Source organism: Macaca nemestrina, chromosome 16 (genome assembly GCF_043159975.1).
Source record: "Macaca nemestrina isolate mMacNem1 chromosome 16, mMacNem.hap1, whole genome shotgun sequence".
Taxonomy (NCBI): domain Eukaryota; kingdom Metazoa; phylum Chordata; class Mammalia; order Primates; family Cercopithecidae; genus Macaca; species Macaca nemestrina.
Genome location: NC_092140.1, coordinates 87,679,255 through 87,691,517, shown reverse-complemented (window position 1 = coordinate 87,691,517; position 12,263 = coordinate 87,679,255). Strand labels below are relative to the sequence as shown.

Sequence of the window (12,263 nt, the reverse complement as noted above, 5' to 3'; positions counted from 1 at the left end):
ATTTTGAATGTTATCCCCACTATACCTCGTGTTTGAGTGTGCGACCTTTTGATTTTGCCGTCTGAATTAAAAAGAATAAAAGGCGAGCGATTAAGGCATATCTACGGGCGCCCATACTTTGGTGGCCACGGGAAGTCACCGGCGAGGACTGGCCTGAGGGCGGGAAAGGGTGGTCACTGGGTGAGCCCGAAGCACCTGACATAAGGGCGGGGACCCCGAAATGCACACGAAGTCCGGAACTGGTCTTCTTTGATTTTCATTCGCCCTAGTCTCTGTTCCCTTTCGTACTCAAAGCTCGTGCCTCCAGGGAGGGGAAACCGGAGATAGGGTCTTCGGGCCCCGGGCAGACCCTCTGTGCCGCTACACACCGTTCGGGCCTGAGGCTGTCAGGTCCTCCCCCAGACACCTGCGGACCCTCCCTCGCCTGGCTTCCCGTCTGGTCATGGCGAGATTCTGGGTCTGCGTAGCCGGTGCTGGCGTCTTTCTTGCATTTCTGGTTTTGCATTCGCGTTTTTGTGGCTCTCCAGTGAGTTGGGTAGTGAGGAAATGACTGTCGGGTGTGCGGATAGCCCTGTTGGGAGGCGTCGCCACGGTCGTGGGATGGAGGTGGCAGGCCCTGGTTCCCTCAGTAGCTTGTCTCAAAGCTTGCACCTGGGTCCGAACTGCCTTGACTGTTATAAAATTTGAGTTTAAAAATCTGTGTATCTTACATCGCCATTTTCCTCTTTCCTAACTCCTACTACACCCTCAAATAATTTGCAGACTTCTATTGTGGTCGTGTTGGTCTTCAGGCACATAAGCCCATTTCTTTGGAATTATTTCAGTCCAGCAAACTTCTAGTTGTCAAGGCATGCTTAACAATAAGCCCTGTTACCATCTGTCCCCCCCCGCCTTTTTTCTTCCCTAGAGGGTAAACTAAATCTGAATTGTCTGATTTTATTTAAGGTTTTGAGGAACTTTACTTTTGCAGTTTCCTGGAGAACTGAGAAAAGTCTTTACCGGCTGGATGTGGATTGGCCTAAGCACCCAGAATATTTTACCGGAACAACATTTTGTGTTGCAGTTGACTCCCTCAACGGATTGGTTTACATAGGTCAAGTAAGTAAAATAGAGAGTTAAAAAAATTAGGAACACGAAACAACAACCTTCCTCTCTTGCTGTAGTAACTGACCATATGCGTTTATATGCTAATTGTGCAATTTATTTTTGAGTTGGTTTCAAGTATTTTGGTTTCGAATGTGAAAGATATGTTAGATTTTGAAAGTGGTTTTTGAAATATTAGTAAAATTCTCAGTTATTTTTTTTTTCTTCGCCAAGATACAGATTACCTTTCCTTAAAACTGATCCTAGTTATTTTTTGTATACCTTCAGAGAGGGGATAACATCCCAAAGATATTAGTGTTCACAGAGGATGGATATTTTCTACGAGCCTGGAATTATACAGTTGACACACCTCATGGTATATTTGCAGCCAGTACTCTATATGAACAATCCATCTGGATCACGGATGTAGGAAGTGGTATGTATACTAATATCTATTAAATTATCTTACTGGAAATCGCATCTTTGCACATGTCCTTGTTTGTGTTGTTTAAAATCAGAGTTGCTGAATCTAATTGTAATTTCTTTAACGATTCATGAAATCACATTTTTTTTTTTTTTTTTTTTTTTTTGAGACGGAGTCTGGCTCTGTCGTCCAGGCTGGAGTGCAGTGGCCGGATCTCAGCTCACTGCAAGCTCCGCCTCCCGGGTTTACGCCATTCTCCTGCCTCAGCCTCCCGAGTAGCTGGGACTACAGGCGCCCGCCACCTCGCCCGGCTAGTTTTTGTATTTTTTAGTAGAGACAGGGTTTCACCGTGTTAGCCAGGATGGTCTCGATCTCCTGACCTCGTGATTCGCCCGTCTCGGCCTCCCAAAGTGCTGGGATTACAGGCTTGAGCCACCGCGCCCGGCCGAAATCACATGTTTTTAACAAACTTTATATTATGCTTCTGTGGAATTAAGAAATTTGACAAGGAGCCTGTTAATATAATCTTTCCTTGAACTTGTCTAGGGACTTTTCCTCTTTAAAGCATCAGTTGCTCTTCTCAGATTAAATAACTAAACTGAAGCCAAATAAAGTGGCAGTCTCTAAAAGCAATGACTGGAATCCTTGACTCTTATTTTCCTTTTCCAGTTCTCTTTCATAAAAGATTGTGAAATCGTAACTGTTTGGTTGCTCAAAGTGCAAAGATTGCAGAAATTGGTGTTAATGTTTTTGAAATTCTACTGACTGAAGTATGTCTGAAATCTTCCTGCCATCAAATATTTTTAGTACAAAAAAGCTGAAAAATAAAGTGAGCACAGCTGAATGGCAGCTATGGAGAAAGTTTTCAGAGAAACAATTCACCTGTGGCTGTAGCTTAAAGCAATACCTGAGATGTCCTGGCATTACCCTAGGAATTCAGGAAGAAATGGGATTATAAAGACATTATTTCTGGCATTCCTTGGCTCAGTTGTGTTCTTGAATTCAGGGACATCCTGGTGCTACAGTCCTGGCTGATTCAGATACCATTTTTTAGAGATAATGAGTTCTCAGTTTCTGTAAGTAGTGCCATTATCGCAGCTGTTTTCAGAACCCATAAGATTTCTGGGCCTCAGCTGATGGCCTGTTTATTTCATGCTGTGTTTCACATAGTAAGATTCTGGTTCAACCAAAAAAAACTATAGATTATCACTGAGTGAATTGTAATACTGTAATGAGGGTCTATTTTCACTTTTTTCCTGAAGATCCACTGTTAAAGACCATTACTTTTAGTTCATTTTATTCATGTGATTTTTAAAAATAAGACTTCATTGATTCCCAGAGCATTACAGCTAATTTTCTACCCAGAGATCTGAAGACGGTTTTATGTTCCTACTTCCCAAAGGAATAAATTTCCTCTAATGAAAAATATGGCTACAAATTAGCCTTTTTTTAAAAAAAAATTTTTATTGGTAGTCTTTTTTGCTAGTTTTTAGAAACTTGGAGGCTTATGTGTTTTTTATTGCTATAAACTTTAGCTCAACTGTCCAAAAGTATAATAATAAATAAATAATTTAACATAGAATTGTAATGTAAGCTGATTCACTTTCTTTCTGGTAAGCTCAATGTATCCGGTTTGTCTTTTGAATACCTATCAATTAATTGGGTATATGTACCTTCAAATTGATTTCTGTTAACTGCTTTATGATATTCCCTTATTGATAGTCTGCTTTATGCTCTTGCTTGTTAATTTTAACTTAAAGAAATTTTAACGTGAGAAAATAAGATACTCATGATTTACAAAGATTATTTTCTTCTTAGCAAAGAAAAGTTGAGGGGTTGCATTTTGAATGTCTCCACAAGGTGAAAATGCAGTTAAAAAAAAAAAAAAAATTCTGTACCATAGAGAATGTTTTTGTTGACTGACTGAAATTTAAGATCTGTATGTGAATGATTGAAGTAACAGTTTCAAATATAAGTTGTTCCCTTTACATTTTCTTCTTGATTTCCTTTCATAAGCAATGCTTATTCAAGGTCAAAAGATTAAAAAAGAAAATGCTGCCCCAATACTTTGTTAACATTCTGAGTTTCCTGTATAATGAGTCAATTATGGGGATGTTATTTATTTGAGTTTAGAATCCGCTTATTTTGTACTAATGGAGATTTTAATTCGTGATCAAATGTGGCTATAATTTACAAAGAAGCTATAGTGCTTATTAGTTATATGTAATTTCCTAAGTCTATCAACCATTTATTACTGTTTAATTCTATCAAATTTTTGCTCTTAGCTTACTTGAAAAATCGAATGTTTGTATAGTGGTTTTATTTGTGAGATGTACATATCTATCTTTATAGGATTCTTTGGTCATACTGTTAAAAAATACAGTTCTTTTGGTGATCTTGTTCAAGTCTTGGGTACTCCAGGCAAAAAAGGCACTGGTTTGAATCCTTTGCAGTTTGATAACCCAGCAGAATTATATGTAGAGGACACAGGAGATATTTACATTGTGGATGGAGATGGAGGATTGAATAACAGATTGATCAAACTGTCCCAAGGTACATGACTTAATTGTTTATGGTATTATAAAAATATTATAAATTGGATTGAATTTGTTTGATACTTGGTATAATGTTTTAAGTGTTGTGTATGAAGCAGTGTGTAAAGAGCTAAGTGTATTACTGCCAGAAAACTGAAAAACAGATGTATGATTGCCCACAATAAATGATCCTGATAACAGGCCGACTTTCTTCACCAAAGGCCAGGAGATTCCTCCAAAAGTACCTGGCAACAGTATGAGAATTTCTAGTGGGCTCAGGAGATAAGTGTGTAGAAATTAGAAACCTAGAAGTCCAGAGTCAGGTATCCTACAGGCTGATTAATCTGCAAGCATTTTATTGAGTGCCCTTTCTCTGTCCTCTCTAGTATAAGGAGGTGCAGATCTGTTATGTATGAAACGATGCAATGTGGTTTATGGTATTGATTCTTAAAGCAAAATCGACTTAGGAGGAGAAACTAAATTGCCTGGAGAAATAGAACCAGATGTCATGAAGGAAGTAGTTATTGAACTAAACTGGTTTTGGTGGGAGGAGAAGGGAGGATGGATGGAACATTCATGGAGGGTTTATCATGCATGGTCTACAGGCCGTTATTAGCAGGAAAGAAGGTGAAGATGCACTTTTTCAGCAGCATAAAATACAATTTGGGATGTTTTTGAAGTCTTATTTAAGGATTATTAAAGCCATGTTTTTGCCTGTAAAGTTTTTGAGGTTTTCTTAGTAGGAAAGTGATGTTACAGCAGCAGGTTTTATAAGACATTCTTTTAGGATCTATTTCAAGTGAGCTCTGTCATTTGGAGGCTGTGTAGTCAATTTATCATTTAGTAACTGAATTTGGTTGATAACAGTTAAAAGGGACGTATAGGGTAAGGATAAAGCAAGAATCCAAAAATTTCAATGAAAGAAACAACAAAATCTAGGAGACAGATTGAATATGGGTATATTAGTTTCCTGTGGTTGCCATAGCAAATTGCCACAAACTGCATGGCTTTAAACAACATAAATTTATTCTCACAGTTTTGGAATCCAGAAGTCAGAAATCTGGTAGGCCGTGCTCATTCTAAAGGCCCTGCCTTGCCGCTTCTAGTTTCTGGTGGCCCAAGCATTCCTTGGCTTGTGGCAGCATAACTCTGATGTCTGTCTCCATATTCACATGGCAGCCCCTTCTTCTCTGTGTGGTTTTGTGCCTCCAGTCTTTCCCTTCTTTCTCTGAATAAGGATTTAGGGACCACCCTAAATCTAGGGTGATCTCGTGAGATCCCTAATTTAATTTTATCTGCAAAAACTATTTCCAAATAGCATCACATTCCCAGGTATCAGGAGTTAGGACTTGGACATGTTTTTAAAGGACTACAGTTGAACCCACCATAGTGGATAATAAAGGAGATAGATGGTAAAATCATAATGTGAATTTTTTTTTTTTTTTTTTTTTTTGAGACGGAGTCTCTCTCTGCTGCCCAGGCTGGAGTGCAGTGGCGTGATCTCGGCTAACTGCAAGCTCCGCCTCCTGGGTTCAGGCCATTCTCCTGCTTCAGCCTCTCGAGTAGCTGGGACTACAGGCGACCCCACCACGCCCGGCTAATTTTTTGAATTTTTTTAGTAGAGTTGGGTTTTCACCATGTTAGCCAGGATGGTCTCGATCTCCTGACCTCGTGATCCACCCACTTCGGCCTCCCAAAGTGCTGGGATTACAGGCGTGAGCCACCACGCCCGGCCCATAATGTGAATTTCTAAGGTCTGTGGAATACTAATATCAAGTAACAGATAAGTTGGGAAGGGGAACCAGTTTTAGGGAGAGGATGACATAAACCCTAAACTGATTTTGAAGCAGTCATGAAAAATTCAAGTGGAGATAATAATTAAAGAAGTAGATTAATTGCCTAAAGCAGAGAAGGAACTTTAAAAAAATTAATTGTAAGAGATGGGCAAGTGGGCGTATAGACAGGAAAGCTGAGAAAGCATAGTCAAGTGAACCAGCGGTGTAATTAAATAGTTCTTTGTAACCTGTTTCATAAAATATGCAAATGCATGAGACATTCTATATGTTGTTCTGACTATATATTTTTATCATTTATAGATTTCATGATCCTTTGGCTGCATGGAGAAAATGGGACAGGGCCTGCTAAGTTCAACATACCTCACAGTGTTACACTTGATTCAGCTGGTCGGGTAAAAATACAGTGTCATTGTATCTGGGACTATGCATCTGAATATGTTTGTGCATGTGTCTGTGTCTGGGCATGTATATATAGATTGTGGTATACATGTGTGTCTGGGCATGTGGAGACGTGTGTTAGTGGGTATGTCTGGGTAATTACTCTGGGGCTGGGTGTGCACACATACTTCCTTACAAATGTTTGAGTCGTATAGTGAGGGGGTTCCCCAAATATTTAGAAATGAGCACAATGGATTTCCTGTACCATTTAAAAGGATAGAAGGAACAAATAATGGATCTGAACATAAAGTTGCCTGAAAGAAAAAGTTGCCTGCTTACTGGGAAGACTCCGCTAAAAGTGTTTGCATATCTTTTCACTTCTCAAGAAAAAAAGTGCTGATCTAAAGTGGAGTGGGAGAGGTTAATCTTGGAAGTTTGAAAAAGAGTCACCTAGGCAAACTCTTGTTCTCACTAGCTCCACTTTGTTTAGGGAACAGAAAGCTTTAGCCAACAAATTTCAATCAATTTTTCTCTTTTCTGCCCTACTCACTACTATCTCTTTTGCCTTGACTCAACTTCTAAGCATAGATCTGACTTCTTTGAGGTTACCTTTTCACAACAAAACCCCCACCAAAAAATTTGTATATTTCTCCTCCTTTTCCCATAGCAGCCTGTACTTCCTATCATAGTAACTACCATGCTATATTATAATCATTTGTCTGTCTCCCCTAATAGATGTTAGGCTGTTGAGAGTGCTTACTGAATCTCTTTTGCTTTATTTCTTAGTGCCTAGTATATCGTAGTCATATTTATTTATTAAATGACTAAATGTCTTGACACACAATGGATACATTAGGCTGCTTGCCTTCATACCATTAGGCATTTAATCCATTTCTACTGGATTAGCAGATTCAGTGATCAGCAAACAAACTTCTAATTATGACTTGGCTTCCTAATCATAATTGATTGACAAAAATGAGAATGTTTTGATCATTAAATCTTCTGATCTGCCATAAGACGTTAATCAACCATGTGAACTTTGTATGTAAATTGGGAACTGGAAAGTTTAAATTAAACTTTTGCACATTATCCTTCTGAGCTTGGGTGACTCATTGTGTGCTAAGAAAAAAAAAAATCAAATTTCAGAGCCTGGGAAACCTTGACCCAGGTAAATTCATCATGGTGAGGAACACCCTTCTAAAAGGCCTTGGAAATCATCTGATGGGGGTACTCTGGCATTCCTGAATGATAAAGAGTGTCAATTATACACAATTGTTTTATAACAATAGCAATTCTGTTCTGAGTATTTTACATAATTAACTCATTTAATCATCACCACAACCATATATGAAAGGTTAGTCAGTTCCAGACTTCTTGTTATGTGTTAAACAGGAGTTCCCATAATCAAAATTCACTGAATGTTGAGCAGGAAAGATAATACTACAATCTAAAGTATCATTCCATCCTAGGGTGTAAACTGTACTTCTTCCTTGGTCATTTGTCTGGGATACTAATCTCAAAATCTTTAAGAAAACCCATCCTTAGTAAAGGATCATAGATCAGGAAAAGACCTTGAGAAATTGCTTTATTTTGGCATTAATAAAGTTTCTTAAATGGTGTAGTGAGTTTTGATTTGTTTCTGATTGGAGATGAATTCAATGGCTACCAAAATTCACACACACTGATGAAGTTGTAGTCAGGGTTACTGGTGAAGAAATAATCTCTCAATCCACAAACCCAAGAAATCCAAAGGACCAAAAGCAGGGAGGTAGAAGTAAATGGGACTGACCCACTCCCAGTGCATTATTTCATACCTCTCTACAACCCTGGCCATAAGTCATCAAAAACCATTTCCCTTTATGCTTTAAGTTGCATGCCTGTAGCCATGAAATATCATTTAGAATGCGTCTCACTTCTTGTCTTATAACAAGTTCCTTAATAACCCATTACAGTGTATAACAAACCTAAATTAAACCTATTACTGTTCTTTATGTGTTGCTAAAATATCTCAAGCTTCTTTAGTTGGTTCAGCACTCTGTACATACCTTGGTAATAGCAGATATGGGTTTAATGATACTGCAATATGAATGAATACCTCACATCCTGCTATCTTGAGCTCTCGAGAAGTAAGGCTGCTTTTCTTTGTCACATTGCCTGGCCCAGGAGCTGACAAGCCAGTAGCACTCATTGAAAAATGAATGCTTGTTAAAGGAATGAATGAATGTTGTCACTTTTCATTATCTACTGATCCCCTGCATTATGGTAGAGTACTCCAGCTTTTTAGTTATTCACACATTTAGAACAGTAGACAGAGTATTATAAGCTTTGGGTTAAGACAGCTTTGAGTTGTGCCTCTCCCACTTGTAAGCTCACTTCAGAGAAGGTAACCTTTCTGAACTTTAGTTTTTCCTCATCTGAAAATGGGACTTATACTACCTTCTTTGGAATCCTCTTAAATGAGATATTGTATGTGAAACTAATGAAAATAAATGTTCTTTTCCCTTTCTTTTTCTCATATTATGGATATTTTTCAATTGACTTTTTTTGTGTGTTTCTCAGGTGTGGGTTGCTGACCGAGGAAATAAAAGAATCCAAGTATTTGATAAAGACACTGGGGAGTGGTTAGGAGCATGGAATAATTGTTTCACAGAAGAGGGACCTTCTTCAGTCAGGTAATTGTTTCATTTTATTGCCAAATGCTTGTTTTAGTTAGTGTACATATCTCACTTCTCTGAATAGCTAGCTGAAAGTTTAAAATGTTTATTGTTAATTTTGAATCAGGGGAAAATAGAAATATACAGAGAAAGTTGATATCCGAGATTTTCAGATCCCAGATAAAGTGAACACAAGAAATAACATGCTAGACCTCTCCTCTAGCCTTTACTTGGTAAATTTTTAAACACAGGACAAAAATCAAAACCAGCCTAACGTCAGTTCTTCATTAGTTTCATTTTGTGGACTATGATATTGATACTTTTGAAAACTTTAAGCTAATCTTTGGCTTTGCTTACCATCATGGACATCTTATTCCCTCATAAACAGAATTAGATTAAATTAAAATTCTCCTTAAAAGATTCATTCAGCAAGTAGATGCCTACTGTTGTTTGGCACAGTAGGGGATTAAAATGTTGAAAAAAAATAACCCCTTATGTTTATTTCACAGACATTTATTATGTTAAATGTCTTTCTCCTTAGATTTACTCCTGATGGGAAGTACTTGATTGTGGCCCAGCTGAATCTTAGCAGGCTCTCAGTTGTAGCGGCACCCCCGGTGGGAAGCATTGGGGAGTGTTCTGTGATCAGCACAATCCAACTAGCAGATCAAGTTTTGCCACATCTCCTGGAAGTCGACAGAAAGACTGGAGCGGTCTATGTAGCAGAAATTGGAGCAAAACAAGTACAAAAATATGTCCCTTTGAATAGCTATGTTCCTGCATTTGGTTCATAATGTTTCTTTCCTGCAAATATTTCAAGTGGCAGTTAAGATTCTCAAATTCACTAAGTGCTTAAAAATGATGTTCAAGCACAAGAATTTACTTTTCTAGTATAAAAGATCCAGTATCAGAAAGATTTGTTTTTATATCATTAAGAATCATATATTTTGTTGCCCTCTTGGGACTTAGTTTTATTTGTAAGTGTATAAGGACATGTTAATGAAAGGAATGTAACTAAAAAATGAGGTTGGGAAGAGGGACTAAGGTCGCAACCTCATTATTTGCCCGGGTAGACTGATTGTCCCTGGGTAAAAAAAATGGGAATAAAAATGAGCTTGCAGGATAATTTATTAAATTTCATATGAAGAACTCCAGACCTCCAGATCGTGCAACTAACATAAAATGAGTTGCTTGAAAGATTGTAAATAGGATGAACTATTGATTAATTTGAGTACCCACAGAGTGCTGTGTCTTGACCACGTAAAAATGAAGAAGCAGGGTTGCCTTTTGAGTAGCTTCCAGTCCAGTGGGGAGACAAGTGGGCCAACAGTCACAACACAGCAAAAGCGACCTTGGAGCGCAGTGGGACTTTTGGAGTAGGAGCGCTGCATTTGACTGAGGGAATCGTGGATACTTCGCAGGAGAAGTGAATTTGAGCTCAGACTTGAAAACAGGAAGAGCTTACCAAGGGACAAGGAGGAGAAAACAATAATTTCCATGTAAAGAAGGTATAAAAAGTTAGAAACGTACTGTAAAGTTTGGTAGGCTTTAAGCTTGTTTTAAAGCCCAACTTGGCTTTTGTCCATTACCTATAAGATACTTAACGTCAATCAGCCTTTAAATGTTGGAATAAAATGGCTGGCATCTAAGCACTTTACTAAAAGAGGTTTTTACAAATAACCAAGGATTGTAGAGCTTCCTTCTCTTTTTTTTTTTCTTTTTCTTTCTTTCTTTTTTTGTTTTACATGAACTCAACTTATTCCTAACATTTGTCTACCTCAAAGAAATTTCAAGATTATTCAGATAACATAGATATGTGCCAAATCCTTTGAGCTGTTAAGATGGATAATTTCCTGCTTTCCTCCTTCTACATCTTCTCCTCCCACCCCCTCCTTTGGTCTGAATATTGGCTTCCCGACTAAGACCTTTTTTTTTCAGTTTGTTTTAGCTTATTATAGGTTTTGGAGGAACTTTGCCATTTTATAATCTTTCAAATCATTCTTCCCTCTTCCTCGCATCAGCTTCCTCTTTTCCCAGTGTTTTACTGTAAATTGTGTAGCATATGACAGATCTTGAGCTGACTTTGCTCTTCACCTGTTACGGCTGGAGTATTTTCCAGACCTGAAGGGACTCACACTTGTTTTGATGCTTGGATCACATCTCCGTGTGGTTAAGAAGGTAAATCTACCAACAGGAAGCCCTGTACTCTGTATTCTAAGGCCTTTGATAAATGTCTTTGTGCCACTGATCAGACTATATGACCCTAAACAAGTCACCTTAGTTTTCAGTGAAATGGGAACATCATTGTCTCCTCTTTCATGAATGCTGTGAGAATTAGATGTGCAACAGATACCCTTTGAAATCTATACCTCTGGATACATTAGAGGCATTTTATTAACAAAGGCCCTTCTAAATGTGCTATATATCTGACAATAGCTATCAGATTTGTCTTAATTTTGTGTTTATAGCATTTATCAAAACATATCCTCATAGACTTTATGCAGATTAGCTAATATGGTCAATTGATTTGGATAAAAGAAAGTAATTTCAGCGTTTGTTTTTAAGCCAGGACAAGAAGTGCAAGTGCCTCTTTGAAGTAATTTAGGCTAGGTAAACTGATTTTGAAATTTCGAAATGTTTTATTTTACTTTGTTTTATGAAGCCAGGACAAGAAGTGCAAATGCCTCTTTGAAGCAGTTTAGGCTAGGTAAACTGATTTTGCCAATTCAAAATGTTTTATTTTACTTTGTTTTATATCAGAGTCTTATAAAACCTGCTGCAAATGTTTCTGAATATCTTTGTAAAAGTGTTTATTAGTATACCTGTGATTATAGTACTTCACTTTTTTCATTTGGATTAATTAGTTAAATGAATGAGAAATGTGTTATGTTTTCTACTAAAAAGTATAAATTAAAATTTTGGCAAGAAAAGGCAATATTATCTGGCTCCACAATTAAAGTTTGATTTTATTTTCACAAAAGCAGTCTATAACTCTTTATTCATTTAAAGAATTTCAACAATTATGAAATCACAAGTTGATGCTGAAAGAATATCCTGCTTTTCACACATTAGGGTGTAAGCTGATGTGCATAAATATGACTAGAAGTTGCTTACAACATTTAAAGAATGTAGCTTGTTTTGAGGTGGTGGGCGGGTGCAACTGACAGTACTAACTAGCTAATTGTCTACATTTCTGCATTAAAAGTGGAACATCTTTATACTTCTACTTTTTAGGTCTATTCTTGGAGTAGGGGAGGGGAGAAAGTGTTCTAAACCAGAAAACCAAAGACTGTAGACTTAGTTATGTCTTTCCTTACCTGTACCATCAGATTCGGTCTTACAAGTGGAATATTTATCAAGCAGAGAAAACTTGGATGAAATCTGATGGCGAACA

The 12,263-nt window shown here is 37.7% G+C and overlaps 1 protein-coding gene across 1 annotated transcript; it reads left to right on the top strand.

Moving 5' to 3' along the window:
* The first annotated feature begins 136 nt into the window (after nucleotides 1–136).
* Nucleotides 137–11,849, top strand: LOC105491761 (NHL repeat containing 3). Its single transcript, XM_011758431.3, has 7 exons — nucleotides 137–526; nucleotides 946–1,098; nucleotides 1,372–1,519; nucleotides 3,860–4,060; nucleotides 6,138–6,229; nucleotides 8,775–8,887; nucleotides 9,411–11,849. The coding sequence occupies exons 1-7, from the start codon at nucleotides 443–445 to the stop codon at nucleotides 9,661–9,663; spliced, it is 1,044 nt and encodes a 347-aa protein (XP_011756733.1). The 5' UTR covers nucleotides 137–442; the 3' UTR covers nucleotides 9,664–11,849.
* Nucleotides 11,850–12,263: the final 414 nt, after the last annotated feature.